Raw genomic sequence first — 19,603 nt, forward strand, 5'->3', positions numbered from 1 at the left:
CGGAGACCCTAATTGATGATGATGAGGCTGATCGCACTTGGCAGCCTCGTCGTCATCAGGCTATTGCTTCCGCATCATCAGGAGAAGAGGGTGGCAGCTTTGCAGCGAGCAAAACAGTCGGTGGGTTGTCTCCATCGCCACACTCTGCCATGTGCCACTTTCAGATCTCCTCACACACTGCTGGTGTGTTGAATTTTTTGACATAGGGTGCTGGCAGATTACGGGCCTCCCATAGCTGCTGCCAGGCCCCTAATCTGCCATGGGCCCCTATACCGCCTCCTCATGCTGCTGCCAGGTCCACAGTCTCTCATGCCATGTGCCACTTTCAGGTCTCCTCACACTGCTGGTGTGTTGAATTTTTTGACATAGGGTGCTGGCAGATTACGGGCCTCCCATAGCTGCTGCCAGGCCCCTAATCTGCCATGGGCCCCTATATACCGCCTCCTCATGCTGCTGCCAGGTCCAGAGTCTGTCATGGGTCCCTGTACGGCCTCCCATTGCTGCTGTCTCCATCGCCACACTCTGCCATGTGCCACTTTCAGGTCTCCTCACACACTGCTGTTGTGTTCAATTTTTTGACATAGGGTGCTGGCAGATTACGGGCCTCCCATAGCTGCTGCCAGGCCCCTAATCTGCCATGGGCCCCTATATACCGCCTCCTCATGCTGCTGCCAAGTCCAGAGTCTGTCATGGGTCCCTGTACGGCCTCCCATTGCTGCTGTCTCCATCGCCACACTCTGCCATGTGCCACTTTCAGGTCTCCTCACACACTGCTGGTGTGTTGAATTTTTTGACATAGGGTGCTGGCAGATTACGGGCCTCCTATAGCTGCTGCCAGGCCCCTAATCTGCCATAGGCCCCTATATACCGCCTCCTCATGCTGCTGCCAGGTCCAGAGTCTCTCATGGGTCCCTGTACGGCCTCCCATTGCTGCTGTCTCCATCGCCACACTCTGCCATGTGCCACTTTCAGGTCTCCTCACACACTGCTGGTGTGTTGAATTTTTTGACATAGGGTGCTGGCAGATTACGGGCCTCCTATAGCTGCTGCCAGGCCCCTAATCTGCCATAGGCCCCTATATACCGCCTCCTCATGCTGCTGCCAAGTCCAGAGTCTCTCATGGGTCCCTGTACGGCCTCCCATTGCTGCTGTCTCCATCGCCACACTCTGCCATGTGCCACTTTCAGGTCTCCTCACACACTGCTGTTGTGTTCAATTTTTTGACATAGGGTGCTGGCAGATTACGGGCCTCCCATAGCTGCTGCCAGGCCCCTAATCTGCCATGGGCCCCTATATACCGCCTCCTCATGCTGCTGCCAAGTCCAGAGTCTGTCATGGGTCCCTGTACAGCCTCCCATTGCTGCTGTCTCCATCGCCACACTCTGCCATGTGCCACTTTCAGGTCTCCTCACACACTGCTGGTGTGTTGAATTTTTTGACATAGGGTGCTGGCAGATTACGGGCCTCCCATAGCTGCTGCCAGGCCCCTAATCTGCCATGGGCCCCTATACCGCCTCCTCATGCTGCTGCCAGGTCCAGGGGAACGTAGTCACACAGGGGAGGAACTTCTCAGTGTAATGAACAGAGAAATCGACAGATGGCTGTCTCCGCGCAAACTGAAAATCGGAACCATGTTGACCGACAACGGAAAGAACATGGTGCCTGCTCTGCGTCAAGTAAGGTTGTGCCATGCGCCATGCATGGCTCACATGTTCAATCTGGTTGTCAAGCGGTTCCTAAAATCCACCATCCCACTGCAAGACATCCTTAAAATGTCACGTAAACTTTGCATGCATTTCAGCCATTCCTACACCGCAAAGCACACCCTCCTTGAGCTGCAGCTGCAGAACGGAATTGCACAGCATCGCCTGATCTGCGACGTTGCAACAAGGTGGAATTCAACCCTACACATGTTAGACCGCCTTTACGAACAGCGAAAGGCCATCACCGATTTCCTGATGTTACAAGCGGATAAAGGTACTCCCCTGTGTAACTTCGATGTCAGCCATTGGCAGCTCATGCGTGACACCTGCCGCTTGCTCAGGCCCTTTGAGGAGGCCACGCTATTCGTGAGTCGGCAGGACTATGGGATGAACGACGTCATTCCTCTGTTGCACGTCCTGGAACAAATGCTGTTAACAATGGCTGGTCAGGGTGCGGTAGACGTGGCGCACAGATCTCAACGCCACATGACCCATGTGGGGGCAGGACAGGAAGAAGAGGAGGAGTTAGAGGAGGACATTTGTGCTCAGGAATTATTGAGTGAAATGGGTGGTTTTTCCACTCAGCGGACAGGAGTGGAGGAGCAGGAGCATCTGGTAGAGGAGGAGGAGGAGGAGACAGAGGACCCAGACGCACCGTGGCAGTATGCTGTGGAGATGGAGGCAGGGAGTCCCTCGCATTCCTTGGCACAAATGGCCCATAGCATGCTCGGTTGCTTGCGTAGCGACAGCCGAATAATAACCATCAGACAGAGGGATGACTTTTGGCTGTCCACCTTGTTGGACCCTCGCTACCGTTCAAAAATGGTGGCCTTTTTCACACCTGCTGAGAGGGAGGCCAAAATAACGTACTATAAAAACCACCTATGTAGTCAGTTGGTCTCTGCCTTTCTGCGCCAATGTCCATCCTCAGACACTGTGGGCCCTGTGCGCTCGCGTTCCGCTGCCATGGCAGCAGGGGAGGGGTGGGGTGTTAGGAGCAGTGGCAGCTCCACCAGCAGCGGCTGCCTCAGTCTGCAGTCGATGATGAGTAGCTTTCTTCACCAGCGCAGTGAGGAAACTACTAACCAGCCGCAGCAGCAGCAGCATCAGGTGGACCTGGAGCAGGAGCTCAAACAACAGGCTTGGGCCTACTTGGACAGCACCCTGCCAACCGAGGTAGACAATCCCCTTGACTACTGGGCAACGAAACTTGACCTTTGGCCCCAACTAGCTGAATTTGCCCTTGAAAGGCTGTCATGCCCGGCCAGTAGCGTGGCATCGGAGCGCGTGTTTAGTGCGGCAGGAGGTATTGTAACTCCGCGGAGGACACGACTGTCCACCCAAAGTGTGGAGAGACTCACGTTTGTGAAAATGAATCAGGCGTGGATTAGTCTGGATTTCAAACCACCAGTTCCTGACACAACTGACTAAATCCGCCAAGAATCATGCCCCAAACATGTGCCACTTTCAGGTCTCCTCACACTGCTGGTGTGTTGAATTTTTTGACATAGGGTGCTGGCAGATTACGGGCCTCCCATAGCTGCTGCCAGGCCCCTAATCTGCCATGGGCCCCTATATACCGCCTCCTCATGCTGCTGCCAAGTCCAGAGTCTGTCATGGGTCCCTGTACGGCCTCCCATTGCTGCTGTCTCCATCGCCACACTCTGCCATGTGCCACTTTCAGGTCTCCTCACACACTGCTGGTGTGTTGAATTTTTTAACATAGGGTGCTGGCAGATTACGGGCCTCCCATAGCTGCTGCCAGGCCCCTAATCTGCCATGGGCCCCTATATACCGCCTCCTCATGCTGCTGCCAAGTCCAGAGTCTGTCATGGGTCCCTGTACGGCCTCCCATTGCTGCTGTCTCCATCGCCACACTCTGCCATGTGCCACTTTCAGGTCTCCTCACACTGCTGGTGTGTTGAATTTTTTGACATAGGGTGCTGGCAGATTACGGGCCTCCTATAGCTGCTGCCAGGCCCCTAATCTGCCATAGGCCCCTATATACCGCCTCCTCATGCTGCTGCCAGGTCCAGAGTCTCTCATGGGTCCCTGTACGGCCTCCCATTGCTGCTGTCTCCATCGCCACACTCTGCCATGTGCCACTTTCAGGTCTTCTCACACTGCTGGTGTGTTGAATTTTTTGACATAGGGTGCTGGCAGATTACGGGCCTCCCATAGATGCTGCCAGGCCCCTAATCTGCCATGGGCCCCTATATACCGCCTCCTCATGCTGCTGCCAAGTCCAGAGTCTGTCATGGGTCCCTGTACGGCCTCCCATTGCTGCTGTCTCCATCACCACACTCTGCCATGTGCCACTTTCAGGTCTCCTCACACTGCTGGTGTGCTGAATTTTTTGACATAGGGTGCTGGCAGATTACGGGCCTCCCATAGCTGCTGCCAGGCCCCTAATCTGCCATAGGCCCCTATATACCGCCTCCTCATGCTGCTGCCAGGTCCAGAGTCTCTCATGGGTCCCTGTACGGCCTCCCATTGCTGCTGTCTCCATCGCCACACTCTGCCATGTGCCACTTTCAGGTCTCCTCACACTGCTGGTGTGTTGAATTTTTTGACATAGGGTGCTGGCAGATTACGGGCCTCCCATAGCTGCTGCCAGGCCCCTAATCTGCCATGGGCCCCTATATACCGCCTCCTCATGCTGCTGCCAAGTCCAGAGTCTGTCATGGGTCCCTGTACGGCCTCCCATTGCTGCTGTCTCCATCGCCACACTCTGCTATGTGCCACTTTCAGGTCTCCTCACACTGCTGGTGTGTTGAATTTTTTGTCATAGGGTGCTGGCAGATTACGGGCCTCACATTGCTGCTGCCAGGCCCGTAATCTGCCATGGGCCCCTGTACCGCCTCTTCATGCTGCTGCCAGGTCCAGAGTGTGTCATGGGTCCCTGTACGGCCTCCCATTGCTGCTGCCAGGAGGCAGCAGGGTCGCAGCAGTGTCAGTGGAGGCAAACGGCCACGGAGTAGAGCACCAGCTCCACTGGAGCCTACCACCACGGCCAGTAGTGGTGCCGGTGTGCACGGAGGAAGTAGCAGTCAGCCACCGAGGAGTAGCGGGGGCAAAGTTTCCTACTCGGCGGTGTGGCAATTTTTCGTCAAGCCGCCCGAGGAAGTAAACGTAGCCGTATGTCGACTATGTGGCCAGAAAGTCAAGCGTGGCCAGGGGGCCCATGTTGGGACTACAGCGTTGCGTCAGCATATGCAGCGTCGCCATTCGGTGGCCTGGGAAAACCGTGATAAAGATACGGCGGTTCTGCCTGCCCCAGCCCAGGGTTCCATTTTGTCATAGGGTGCTGGCAGATTACGGGCATCCCATTGCTGCTGCCAGGCCTTAATCTGCCATGGGCCCCTGTACCGCCTCCTCATGCTGCTGCCAGGTCCAGAGTCTGTCATGGGTCCCTGTACGGCCTCCCATTGCTGCTGTCTCCATCGCCACACTCTGCCATGTGCCACTTTCAGGTCTCCTCACACACTGCTGGTGTGTTGAATTTTTTGACATAGGGTGCTGGCAGATTACGGGACTCCCATAGCTGCTGCCAGGCCCCTAATCTGCCATGGGCCCCTATACCGCCTCCTCATGCTGCTGCCAGGTCCACAGTCTCTCATGCCATGTGCCACTTTCAGGTCTCCTCACACTGCTGGTGTGTTGAATTTTTTGACATAGGGTGCTGGCAGATTACGGGCCTCCCATAGCTGCTGCCAGGCCCCTAATCTGCCATAGGCCCCTATATACCGCCTCCTCATGCTGCTGCCAGGTCCAGAGTCTCTCATGGGTCCCTGTACGGCCTCCCATTGCTGCTGTCTCCATCGCCACACTCTGCCATGTGCCACTTTCAGGTCTCCTCACACTGCTGGTGTGTTGAATTTTTTGACATAGGGTGTTGGCAGATTACGGGCCTCCCATAGCTGCTCCCAGGCCCCTAATCTGCCATGGGCCCCTATACCGCCTCCTCATGCTGCTGCCAGGTCCAGAGTCTCTCATGGGTCCCTGTACGGCCTCCCATTGCTGCTGTCTCCATCGCCACACTCTGCCATGTGCCACTTTCAGGTCTCCTCACACACTGCTGGTGTGTTGAATTTTTTGACATAGGGTGCTGGCAGATTACGGGCCTCCCATTGCTGCTGCCAGGCCCATAATCTGCCATGGGACCCCGTACCGACTCCTCATGCTGTGACGTTGCAACAAGGTGGAATTCAACCCTACATATGTTAGACCGCCTTTACGAACAGCAAAAGGCCATCACAGATTTCCTGATGTTAAAAGCGGATAAAGGTACTCCCTGTGTAACTTAGATGTCAACCATTGGCAGCTCATGCGTGACACCTGCGCTTGCTCAGGCCCTTTGAGGAGGCCACGCTATTCGTGAGTCGGCAGGACTATGGGATGAACGACGTCATTCCTCTGTTGCACGTCCTGGAACAAATGCTGTTAATAATGGCTGGTCAGGGTGCGGTAGACGTGGCGCACAGATCTCAACGCCACATGACCCATGTGGGGGCAGGACAGGAAGAAGAGGAGGAGGTAGAGGAGGACATTGGTGCTCAGGAATTATTGAGTGAAATGGGTGGTTTTTCCACTCAGCGGACAGGAGTGGAGGAGCAGGAGCATCTGGTAGAGGAGGAGGAAGAGGAGACAGAGGACCCAGACGCACCGTGGCAGTATGCTGTGGAGATGGAGGCAGGGAGTCCCTCGCATTCCTTGGCACAAATGGCCCATAGCATGCTCGCTTGCTTGCGTAGCGACAGCCGAATAATAACCATCAGACAGAGGGATGACTTTTGGCTGTCCACCTTGTTGGACCCTCGCTACCGTTCCAAAATGGTGGCCTTTTTCACACCTGCTGAGAGGGAGGCCAAAATAACGTACTATAAAAACCACCTATGTAGTCAGCTGGTCTCTGCCTGTCTGCGCCAACGTCCATCCTCAGACACTGTGGGCCCTGTGCGCTCGCGTTACGCTGCCATGGCAGCAGGGGAGGGGTGGGGTGGTAGGAGCAGTGGCAGCTCCACCAGCAGCAGCTGCCTCAGTCTGCAGTCGATGATGAGTAGCTTTCTTCACCAGCGCAGTGAGGAAACTAATAACCAGCCGCAGCAGCAGCAGCAGCATCAGGTGGACCTGGAGCAGGACCTCAAACAACAGGCTTGGGCCTACTTGCACAGCACCCTGCCAACCGAGGTAGACAATCCCCTTGACTACTGGGCAACGAAACTTGACCTTTGGCCCCAACTAGATGAATTTGCCCTTGAAAGGCTGTCATGCCCGGCCAGTAGCGTGGCATCGGAGCGCGTGTTTAGTGCGGCAGGAGGTATTGCAACTCCGCGGAGGACACAACTGTCCACCCAAAGTGTGGAGAGACTCACGTTTGTGAAAATGAATCAGGCGTGGATTAGTCTGGATTTCAAACCACCAGTTCCTGACACAACTGACTAAATCCGCCATGAATCATGCCCCAAACATGTGCCACTTTCAGGTCTCCTCACACTGCTGGTGTGTTCCATTTTTTGTCATAGGGTGCTGGCAGATTACGGGCCTCCCATAGCTGCTGCCAGGCCCCTAATCTGCCATGGGCCCCTATACCGCCTCCTCATGCTGCTGCCAAGTCCAGAGTCTGTCATGGGTCCCTGTACGGCCTCCCATTGCTGCTGTCTCCATCGCCACACTCTGCCATGTGCCACTTTCAGGTCTCCTCACACTGCTGGTGTGTTGAATTTTTTGACATAGGGTGCTGGCAGATTACGGGCCTCCCATAGCTGCCGCCAGGCCCCTAATCTGCCATAGGCCCCTATATACCGCCTCCTCATGCTGCTGCCAGGTCCAGAGTCTCTCTTGGGTCCCTGTACGGCCTCCCATTGCTGCTGTCTCCATCGCCACACTCTGCCATGTGCCACTTTCAGGTCTCCTCACACACTGCTGGTGTGTTGAATTTTTTGACATAGGGTGCTGGCAGATTACGGGCCTCCCATAGCTGCTGCCAGGCCCCTAATCTGCCATAGGCCCCTATATACCGCCTCCTCATGCTGCTGCCAAGTCCAGAGTCTGTCATGGGTCCCTGTACGGCCTCCCATTGCTGCTGTCTCCATCGCCACACTCTGCCATGTGCCACTTTCAGGTCTCCTCACACTGCTGGTGTGTTGAATTTTTTGACATAGGGTGCTGGCAGATTACGGGCCTCCCATAGCTGCTGCCAGGCCCCTAATCTGCCATGGGCCCCTATACCGCCTCCTCATGCTGCTGCCAGGTCCAGAGTCTCTCATGGGTCCCTGTACGGCCTCCCATTGCTGCTGTCTCCATCGCCACACTCTGCTATGTGCCACTTTCAGGTCTCCTCACACTGCTGGTGGGTTCCATTTTGTCATAGGGTGCTGACAGATTACGGGCCTCCCATTGCTGCTGCCAGGCCTGTAATCTGCCATGGGCCTCCGTACCGCCTGGTCACGCTGCTGCTGGGTCCACAGTGTGACATGGGTCCCTGTACCGCCTCCCATTGCTCCCACTCTGCCATGTGCCACTTTCAGGTCTCCTCACACTCCTGCTGGTTTCCATTTTGTCATAGGTTGCTGTATGGCTTCCCATTGCTGCTGCCTCCACCGCCACACTGTGGCTCCAAACACTGGTTTTGGCCCCGTGACTGCCCAAATGAGTGAAGTGTGCGGTGATTCTAAGATCGACGGCACTCATCTGCATGTCATACTGACTGACAGTATTATTTCTCTTCCCCAGCAGACTCCAAGGGCATTTAAATTAAAGGTACAGTGTTCTGCACTAATATTAAGTCTCTCTGAAGCCTAGAAACACCCTTTTTTAAGTTAAATTCACAGCGAATATATTCGACTCGAATCGAATATTGTCCACGAATTTGCCGAATCAGTCGAATCGAATTTTTGAATACTTCGCTCATCTCTAATCATGACATATTACAAGGAAAAATTCTCTCTTGAACTGAGAGACTTCAGTTTTTAGCAGTTTGAACTGTACTACACTGTACATCTACACAGCATCTGTAATCTAAAGCTGGCCATACACCAGCAGAATTTCCTTCAAACATTCATATGGAAATTCAGAACAAACATTTGTCAGAGCATTCGATGGTACCATAATGCAGTCTACCAATTTTGTATGAAAACTCTGAAATATGTTTGTAATAACAATGTTTTTCAACATCAAAAATCACATTCACAGTTAGAATTTCAATCATTCAAAAAACTTTTCCACACTTCTCCTTTTTGCTTGTCACTAAGATAGAAAATAGTTGTCTAGCGACTCTATTAAAAGAGAAGTTCAGGATTTTAAAAAAACAAACATTCATACTTACCTAGGTGGATGCAACATTGGTCTAATGCTGCATTTGTCCCCTGCCGGCTCTAAGACCGCTGATCACTCAGTTCTTGGTCGTCAGTGAGGTGAGAGATGGTGACTGTCAATCAATCAAATCAGGCAGTTGAGCCATGGTTTTACTACTCTCCGACCACCCAAATGAACAAAGGCATGCAGCTGCTTAGTACTGTGATGCGTTGCCTTGCATCTGCCTTGCTGTTGGTACCCCTACTGAATATAATCCATTCAAGTGGATGGGGCTGCACCGCAACTGCTCTGTAACTGTGTGCACACTTTTGAAGTGTGGTGGTACACCATTTTGAGGCAGTCAAAAGGCAATATAACACATCCTCACCACTGTCAAATGCCCTCTGAAAAGCGATCCATCATAAATCTCTAAGGAGAGAGTGTCAGCATAAAGTCAAGCCTGTAGAATTTTGTTAGAAAATTGTTGTTAGAACATTTGTTCAATTATCTAAGGGTTAAAGGGGACAATTCGACAATGAGTTCTGACCAGGGTGAGCAAAAATAGGTCACGAATCAAGGATGAAAAATTTTGGCTGAATTTAATAGGAATTAATGAATTTCCAATCATTGAATTCACTCTCAGTCAAGAAAAACTGTCAATGGAATGGTTGAACAATTTTTACAATTATGAACATTTCATACTCTCATCTCAACATAATGAAATTCAGGTATAAGGCTAGCCTAAATTATTTGGCAATTGTTGATGCTTTAGGCTCCATGCACACTGGGAGTTTTAATAACGCTGGTAGCGTTAGCTGTTTTTGCATTAGCGTATAGCGGAGTTTTGCCATTCTTTTGGTCTTTAGCATTTTTTGGGGGTTTTTTTACCAAAAACATCAAAAAATGCTGGTTTGCCATGTTTTACTGCATTTTGCTGCGTTTTTCAGCGTTAGAGCATTTTTACAGCTAAAAACTCCTCTAGAAACCCACTAGTTCTGGGGTTTTTTTCCAGCCAAAAAACGCCCCTGCCAAAAAAATTTTGATTACAGTCTATGTGTGCATGGACACATAGGATAACATGTTGGGGAGTTTACTGGCTATAGAAAAAAAAGTCAAAAGTCAAAAACAGCCGCTGTAAAAATGTCCAGTGTGCATGAGGAATAAAAGTGGTTATAAAGTCTAACGAGGGGGGTGGTGTTGGTCTGTGACAAACTCTCTCTGAGGGGCTGGCCACCAATTTTTGTGTTGCCTAGGGCAGCACAAAACCTAAATACACCACTGGTTACACTCAGGGCACATCTCTGCATTATTTTCACATAAAAGAAAGATCAAAGGGATATGCTTTATCTCTCCATTTTGCTTTGTCTCTGATAAAAGAATACAAAGTAAAAGAATATTTAATAAACATTAAATTTATAAATAAACTGAACTGCTCTAAACCTTCATAAACAAAACGTAAAACATAATCATAACAAACATGGTATAGTTAGTAAGACAAAAATAACAAAAACACAAAATAATCATATAAACAGGAAATCAATCCAAGTAAAATGTCCCGGGTGAAAAGGTGCTCGTGCAGGTGTAATTAAAACAAGTGCTCTACTTCTCAGTGCCTCCAGTGTTCCCATAAAGACACTCACCACAAGTTGTTGGCCTGCTATTGCTAGTCAGGTCAGTAGTGCTTGTGTTTGGGAATAGACCCCTGAGTCTCCAATGGCTTGTTCTTATTGGTCCTTCTCAGATGGTGTACCGTCATCCATGAAAACAAAATACCAGGGAGGGTCTCATAGATAATACCATTAGGTTTTATTAAAACACACAAAAGTATAATAAAAAATTCACACTCACATTTGTTGGTGCCTATAAGTACCGCCACAGGGTATATATGGCTTGCATAGGGAGGAAAAGATGGTCGCGGCTGTGCATGTGTAATAAATCAGCATGTGCTCCAACAGGAGGATATGACATCACCAGAAGTGATGTCAGCACGTAGACCGCACCTCAATCCAGATTGGACATCTTCAATGTTGGTTCTTATATGCACCTACAAATGTAAGTATGAATTTTTTTCTATACTTTTGTGTGTTTACATAAAATTGAATGGTTTATGCTATAAGACCCTCCCTGGTAATTTGTTTGCATGTGTAGCACCCTCCTAGGTAGGTTGCTAGGATGTATATAGTCCAGCTAGTATAGTGTGGTCTCCTGCTTAACAGGAGACTGATAGTCAGAACATAGCAACTTCTCTGCTTAACAGAAAGCTACAATAGTTTAGTGAGGGTATCCTGTGTGGCTCACAGTGCTGCTGTGATTGGCTGCTCTATATCCAGGTGACCTTGGAAGGTTCTTGGAGAGCAGGAGTGACCCATGTAGATCAGCAGCATGACTATGAACACCATCTCAGCCAATTACAGGGAGTGGTGCCCCTTTGCATGCTAGTATTTATGTTCAGTGAACACATGGGATCTGGGTCTTCTTCCTCTTCGTCGGAGAAGGGAGTTCTAGCCAGAGAAGTCGCTGCCTCTCATGCTCATGCTGCCAGGAGGCCTCAGGTGGGCGACCCGAGGACCAGAATGCTGAAAACCAGTTGAATGAGGGGGATGTCTACAGATCCTGTCTGGTATCACGGAGGAAGGTGACCTATGGGAAGGGCCTTGTGAGTACAGACTGTTCTAAAGGGATGCTGGGATTGTGCTGTTTAACCCCCTCGGGACCTACATAGCTGCTGGGTGTAACCTGGAAAGGACTCCGGCTGGTGTCCAGTAGAGCAACTGCCCACTAAAGGTCTGCATTTCTACAAAGGGACTTAGCTCCATTCTTTGTATAGTATGCTGTACAGTTCTTCTAGGGAAACCCGCAGATCTACTTAGAGAAAGTTGTCTTCCATTGTGAATAGTTCAATTTGGAGTATCCCACTACATCCCTTCCCGATCCCAGTTCTAAAACAAAATAAAAACAACAAAAATTACAACCCCTAGACTGATCATTGGAGTAACAGGCGTTAGTTGAGTGCACCTGGCTATAGGAAATGCTATGTGCTTGGCTACGGGTGAAGATATAGAGGAAAGCCTGGCAAGATACAAGTGGCTCCTACGGGACTAGCGCTACACATACATGATGGTACAACATCTGAGAAGGACCCATAGGAACAAGCCATTGGAGACTCAGGGGTATATCCCCAAACACATGTGCTTCTGACCTGTCTGTCTGCATGGGAACACTGGAGGCACTGAGAAACACATTTTGTTGTGTCTACACCTACATGGACAACTTCTCATCTGGGACTTTTTACTTGGATCTATTCACAGTTTATACAATTATTACGTTTTAAAGCAAAGGTCCACTCTGTCAAAAAATAAAAGTCAGCAGCTACAAAAACTGTAGCTGATGACTTTTAAAAAACAGCCACTTACCCATCCCTCAGTCCCTTGGTGTGTTCCCCGCAGCCCATTTCACTGGCCGTCCTGTATTCTAGGAGGCAGGCATCTTCAGTGTGGGCACCCGGCTGTGATAGCTTGCGGCTTCACAGTCGGGTACCCACTGCGCATGCGTGAGTAGCACTGTGCTTCATGGATGGTCCTGTAGTCTTCTGGGACCTGTCACATGTCCCAAAAGACTACGGGGGGGGGAGGGAGGACACTTTCCGTGGCGATCGGACCAGAAGTGGGAGCGCGTACCTGTCAAATTCGGGTACCTGCTCCCCCCCCACCTCCCAAAGGTGCCAGTCCTTAATGGGGAGCAGGGGAGCAGTCCTTAAAGCGAAACTTCCCCTTTTGGGTGAAGCTCCGCTTTAATGTTATTTTTGTATTACTATAACATGTTTGATATGGTAATGTTTCACATTTTGTTTATGAAGGTTTAAAGCAGCATTTATTTATGAAATTAGCTTTTTTACTCAGTGTTTTGATTACATAGCACTTGTTTTAATCCGCAGCAGCTAAATTCACAGAAATTGTTCATTTACATATTTTATGCACTTTAATTTATTATTTCCTGTGCGCAAGATCTTTTTACTTTTATTTAACAAACATTTCTGCCAGACTATAAAATTAAAGATACATCATTTGTAGGCATAGCCAATTATTTTCCCCAAAACAGACCCATACATAGAACTTGTTTCTGCACTCCACTGTCATCCATAACTGCAGAACCTTCACTAGAAGGAAGGAAGAGATCCCACAAGACAATACAGATCCTACAGTCATCACACAGCACAGTTTACACAGTTTACTCACTTTGATCTGCATTGTAAACTGGTGGTCCAGCGGTAGATGTTGCAGCATGTTCTCCTCCACCAGCAGCAGCTCCAGTATAGACCGGGCCACCCTGGAGAGCCGGTGCCGGGACGCCCTCTGTGCCAGGGTGAGACACCTGGGGGGAGATCCTCCATCCCGGTCATCTGATGAGAACTCCATGGCAGCCTGCTGTGTCCCAGGTTGGGGGGAAGGGAAGCCGCTGATGGTGGCCCCCTCTGAGAAGAAGAGGTCGGGGATGGTGCAGTGTATACCCCTCTGCTCCAGGAGGGGGAGGAGGGTGTGCAGAGCCTTGGCTTGGTGGCTGACAACGTCTCTTACAAGTGCTGGTCGGGGCATGTCTGTTGTCCTGAGGATCAGGTGCTGGAGAAGAGACGTCTGATACAGGAGTTCAAGGAAGACGTATCCGATGGAGGAACTCAGAAAAGAGACATCAGATGGAGGAACTCAGAGAAGACCCATCGGATGGAGGAGCTCAGAGAAGACCCATCGGATGGAGGAGCTCAAAGAAGAGACATCCGATGGAGGAGGTCAGAGAAGAGACATCAGACGGAGGAGCTCAGAGAAGAGACATCCTATGGAGGAGGTCAGAGAAGAGACAGCAGATGGAGGAGCTAAAAGAAGAGACATCAGATAGAGGAGCTCAGAGAAGAGACATCATCTGGAGGAGATCAGAGAAGAGACATCAGATGGAGGAGGTCAGAGAAGAGACATCAGATGGAGGAGCTCAGAGACATCCTATGGAGGATGTCAGAGAAGAGACATCAGATGGAGGAGCTCAGAGAAGAGACATCCTATGGAGGAGGTCAGAGAAGAGACATCAGATGGAGGAGCTCAAAGAAGAGAAGTCGGATGGAGGATCTCAGAAAAGATACACTGAAGATCGCAAAGAACACAAGTAGGAGTGGGGATCTCAAAGGAGAGACATCCGATGGAGAAATTCAGTGAAGAGACATCCGATGGAGAAACTCAGTGAAGAGACATCCGATGGAGAAACTCAGTGAAGAGACATCAGACTGAGGTTCGTAGAGAAGACACAACGTATGGAGGATCATAGAGAGGTCAGGTCGATGGAGGATCTCAGGGAAGACACATCTGATGGAGGAGCTCACAGAAGATACATCCGACTGCGGGTCGCAGAGAAGACAGGTCAATGGAGGATCTCAGAACAGACAGGTCGGATGGAGGACCTCAGCTCCAAGACTGGTCGGTGAAATCTGAGCCGTGGGGCGACCTTTTTCTTTTCAGCAGTCACACCAGCAGATGTTCCTCATTGTCTACTCTCTATCATCGGGTCACAGTGTTATCTTATGGTTGCAGCAACCATCCAGACCTTTAGTGTATTTCACAAGAATGCGGCGTGTGTCTGTGCGCTTTGTACAAGGGGTGTCAAATTTCTGCTGTAATAGGAAAAAAAAGACATGTATTGGAGTAGAAGATGAAAACCCAATCACTTAAAAACCCATAGAATCTTAAACTTGTTAGGGCTCTTTCCCATTTGTCCATTAAGGCAGGTTATGTCAGTGGTAAAGCATGTTGCATTAGGGCATCCTATTGAAATCAATGGGCTTCCTAAGCACCAAAAGTCTCCACAATTAGATTTTTAACAACTTTTTTGCCAGCCTACGGTGTGCTTTGATGCATGTGTGCTGGAGTGCTAATAAATAGTAATGGCATCACTCTGCATCAAGGCATGCATTATTGCCTTTTAAAGTTCATTTCAAAAGTTATTTTCAATATTGGTTTTACAGTTAAAGCTGAACTCCAGATTTCTTTTAATGAACACAGCACATAATTGACCTCTAATAAAACTTTATGCACATGGCCAGACATGGGCAATACGACATGAAGAGCCAAAGGCGCAGATGAGAGGGAGATAAGGGGGTCCAAACCTGTGCCCCAGCATCTGCTGGCAGCTGTGCTGGCCACCAGAGGCACCTGCAACCTGTCAGTTTGGAGCAAAGGAGCAAAAGAGGGCTCCCCTTCTTCTGAACTGCCCTGGTCTGAGTGCGTTTCATGGAGGGGGAGCTGTACTGAAGGGGAGGAGAGATGTACTGATGATGGGGAAAGCTGTATTTGGGGCGACCCCCCTCTGAAGACGTGCTTGAGCACGATACGCGTCAGGAGGAGCCATACCACGCCGTGACGTCACGCCGCCGGAGCAACGTGGAGCTCCGGCGGCCATCTTTGTTTACCAGCTGGTCAGTTCCTTTACAGACTACTGTCTGCAACGCTGTATTGTCTTTACCTGATTGAATTAATACATTTGTGGTTTAACTTACTACACTATGGGAGTGTTCTTGTCGCCCCCTGGGGGAGTGCTCTAGTCCGCAGACCCACTTCAGGAACGGATTGCTACTCACCACTCAGGCCACCTGTAGTGACAGCACCCACTAGGACCACATAAGGGGACCTCTAGAGGAGAAGGACCACTTACCTAGGATCCGATAGAGGAGAGACCGCCCAGCACCTGGCAGCAGGATATTTATACTCAATGCGCATTTAATATGCGCGTCCGGTGAGTGCGCATTTCATTACCACCTCTATACGGATAACAGAGTCACCTCAACTATTTATATTTATCCACGGGACTACCCAGTATATATATCTTTTGATTTACCAGTGACTTTTTAATATTAATTTTTATTTTTAATATTAATATTTATTATTGCTTACTAGCGCTGCACTTTTCATATATATACTGTATTTGGGGGGGAGCTGAACTGAGGGGACAAAGAGATTTGAACATAAAAGTATGTGAAACAAGAACCATGATGACAAATAACAACTGCACTACAGTTTTGTAAATATATTTTGTCCAGTTTTAGTACAGAGAAAAAGGGAAGAGTAAAGATCAGACCAAATTTACCTAATCAGAGAATATCTTACGACACCAATGTCTGCCTCATGGCTTGCTGAAACAAATACTTTCTCTTTTTGCAGAATTATTAAAGGAGAAGTACAGCCAAAGATTGTTTGGCTGTACTTCTGTGGATCACAGGAGTTCAGTTTGTTCTGCACTCCTGTGACTGGTTTTCAGCCAGCAGTGGTCTAAGGTCCGTTATCAGTTGACGTCACTCAGCTGGTCCAGGCTGGGGAAAAAAAGTTGGGATCCACCCAGATGTCTGGACCAGCACCTGGCTCAGCCTCTCAGCAATCCACTGAGAGCCTGAGCCAGCCGCTCCCTCTCACTCTACAGCCCAGCACTCCAGTGAGTGCAAGGGGGGAGGGTTTCAGAGCTGAGAGCGGTGTACTTTGATCGCTCAGTTCTCAGTCTTAGAGCCAAGGGGAATGATATAATAAAAAGGCAATTTAAAGTCCAGTCACTATAGGACAAAATATATATAGTACTTTGCCCCATGTTTGCAACCCTAGCTAAGAGGTCCACCCTGCCTCCCCCTCCACTCCTGCTGACAGCAGATTTAAAGGAGATGGTTGATTCAAAGCTGCAGCTTTTCTTAGCTGTGAACACTTTACTGAGGTAACAAATGGCAAGAGGAATGCAAAGGCTGACACATCCCCCTCCCTCTGCATTCCCCTTGCGGTTTCTTGTCTCAGGAAAGTGTCCACAGCTGAGACAAGCTGCAACTTTGAATCTACCATCTCCTTCATAGATGTTGTTGAATCGGCTGTGGCAGAAGGGGAGAGAGGCAGGTCAGACCTCATAATTGTACATTGGACAAAGAACTACATGTACTTTGTGCCACAGGGACAGAACAATAAAATCAAAATTAAAATCATAGATCTTCTTTAAAGTGTATGTATAGCCAACTTTTTTTTTGTTTTGGATAGAATAGGGAAGAGTAAATGCCAATTTTTTTGCCATCTGTGTACCATTGGAGCAATAACCTTTAACCTCTTGTAGCAAAAGTGCAAAAGGAAGTTAGAGGATAATCCCTAAAGCGAGGAAAATAACCTCTTAGATGGTTGTCCCCAAAACCTGTGTTGCTACAGGAAGAATATCCATTACCTCTCGTTCTGGTGACACATTTTGGATACCTCCACCTTCATTCCACTGTCAGCAGGGCAAGTAAAGGGGTGAATCTCAGGACTGGGGACACAGGCAACAATAACAATTGACAGAGGGTCTAAAGTCAGCCATAGATGATGTGAATTTCTTTCCTGCAAACATGGGTTGCAGGAAAGAAAATGGCTCTATTTCCCCATCAATCCATGGTTGCAGGAAAGAAAATGGCTCTATTCCCCCATCATCCCATGGTTGCAGGAAAGAAAATGGCTCTATTCCCTCATCAATCCATGGTTGCATGAAAGAAAATAGCTGTATTCCCTCACCAATCCATGGTTGCACGAAAGAAAATGGCTCTATACCCCATCAATCCATGGTTGCATGAAAGAAAATGGCACTATTCCCTCATCAATCCATGGTTGCATAAAAGAAAATAGCTCTATTCCCTCATCAATCCATGGTTGCACGAAAGAAAATGGCTCTATTCCCTCATCAACCCATGGTTGCAGGAAAGAAAATGGCTCTATTCCCTCATCAATCCATGGTTGCATGAAAGAAAATAGCTCTATTCCCTCATCAATCCATGGTTGCACGAAAGAAAATGGCTCTATTCCTTCATCAACCCATGGTTGCAGGAAAGAAAATGGCTCTATTCCCCCATCATTCCATGGTTGCATGAAAGAAAATGGCTCTATTCCCTCATCAATCCATGGTTGCACAAAAGAAAATGGCTCTATTCCCTCATCAATCCATGGTTGCACGAAAGAAAATGGCTCTATTCCATCATCAACCCATGGTTGCAGGAATGAAAATGGCTCTATTCCCCCATCAATCCATGGTTGCAGGAAAGAAAATGGCTCTATTCCCCCATCAATCCATGGTTGCAGGAATGAAAATGGCTCTATTCCCCCGTCAATCCATGGTTGCAGGAAAGAAAATGTCTCTATTCCCCCATCAATCCATGGTTGCACAAAAGAAAATGGCTCTATTCCCTCATCAATCCATGGTTGCACAAAAGAAAATGGCTCTATTCCTTCATCAATCCATGGTTGCATGAAAGAAAATGGCTCTATTCCCTCATCAACCCATGGTTGCAGGAAAGAAAATGGCTCTATTCCCCCATCAATCCATGGTTGCAGGAATGAAAATGGCTCTATTCCCCCGTCAATCCATGGTTGCAGGAAAGAAAATGGCTCTATTCCCCCGTCAATCCATGGTTGCAGGAAAGAAAATGGCTCTATTCCCTCATCAACCCATGGTTGCAGGAAAGAAAATGGCTCTATTCCCCCATCAATCCATGGTTGCAGGAATGAAAATGGCTCTATTCCCCCGTCAATCCATGGTTGCAGGAAAGAAAATGGCTCTATTCCCCCGTCAATCCATGGTTGCAGGAAAGAAAATGGCTCTATTCCCTCATCAACCCATGGTTGCAGGAAAGAAAATGGCTCTATTCCCCCATCAATCCATGGTTGCAGGAATGAAAATGGCTCTATTCCCCCGTCAATCCATGGTTGCAGGAAATAAAATGGCTCTATTCCCCCATCAATCCATGGTTGCAGGAAAGAAAATGGCTCTATTCCCCCATCAACACAGTTGGGGGAGTGCAGGGAGCCATTCCCACCGGGAAAACACATTGATTTCTGCAAGCGCTATAAATTCGACATGCTGGTTGTACCCAAGTTGATTGGTGGATCAGCTTGGGTACAATCAGCCTGTTCATGGATGGATCCCTGCTGAACCAGCCAAGATTTGAACTATCTATCGCCGGCTGAACCGCTCAACGCTCTATCGAAAACAAAAACAAAGGTTTTCCCTAGAGATACACTTTAATATAGTGAAGATCAATATATCTGACAGATAATACATTGTAGGCTGGGTTATGAATATTGAGAAACCTTCCTTTATCCTGCCAGTTTCTTCGTGTTGTAAAAATACAAGTCCAGACATACAAACCATAAAGTCCAGAAATACATCCAGATAACTAGAGAACCCCAATCTAACAGAATTTAATAGTCGGTGGTTGTAATGTCTATATATTTGAAATCCATGAAATACATTACCATAGCTGAAAGCTTATCTCTGGGACCAGGTGAAATCTTCCCGTGATGTTGTCAGTTCTTTGCTGCGTGTATGAATGACACGGAATACACACACAACTATTACTCAGCTAAGATAATTATATTCTGTGTTACGTGATGCTGTGCTGTAAATAAAACAAGCTGACACAACTGGTTAGGGAAGGAAGGCAATGAGATGCACTGGATTCTGACAGATGAAACCTGGGGGAGGGAAGAAGTCATAATTTAATTATATCTTGTTTGTTCTGACTAATGAGTTTAATACTCTTCTAAGTAAAGCTGACTGAACACGGTTAGAATTTTGAT

The 19,603-nt window shown here is 48.8% G+C and overlaps 1 protein-coding gene across 2 annotated transcripts in view; it reads right to left on the reverse strand.

The window, feature by feature from the left end:
• DLEU7 (deleted in lymphocytic leukemia 7) overlaps nt 1-19,392 on the reverse strand; it is a 28,254-nt gene extending 8,862 nt beyond the window's left edge. Inside the window, exons 1-2 of one of the 2 annotated variants that reach the window (XM_089680321.1) lie at nt 19,280-19,392; nt 13,235-14,652 (exon numbers count right to left, since the gene is read on the reverse strand). In XM_089680321.1, coding sequence (XP_089536447.1) covers nt 13,235-13,591 — 357 coding nt within the window. In that variant the 5' untranslated portion in view covers nt 13,592-14,652; nt 19,280-19,392. The remainder of the gene's footprint in view (nt 1-13,234; nt 14,653-19,279) is intronic. The other variant, XM_089680322.1, reaches the window with a different exon arrangement.
• Nucleotides 19,393-19,603: the final 211 nt, after the last annotated feature.

The sequence above is a fragment of the Staurois parvus genome, unplaced genomic scaffold (assembly GCF_062004578.1).
Source record: "Staurois parvus isolate SC_StPar_1 unplaced genomic scaffold, SC_StPar_1.0 ptg000242l, whole genome shotgun sequence".
NCBI classification, from domain to species: domain Eukaryota; kingdom Metazoa; phylum Chordata; class Amphibia; order Anura; family Ranidae; genus Staurois; species Staurois parvus.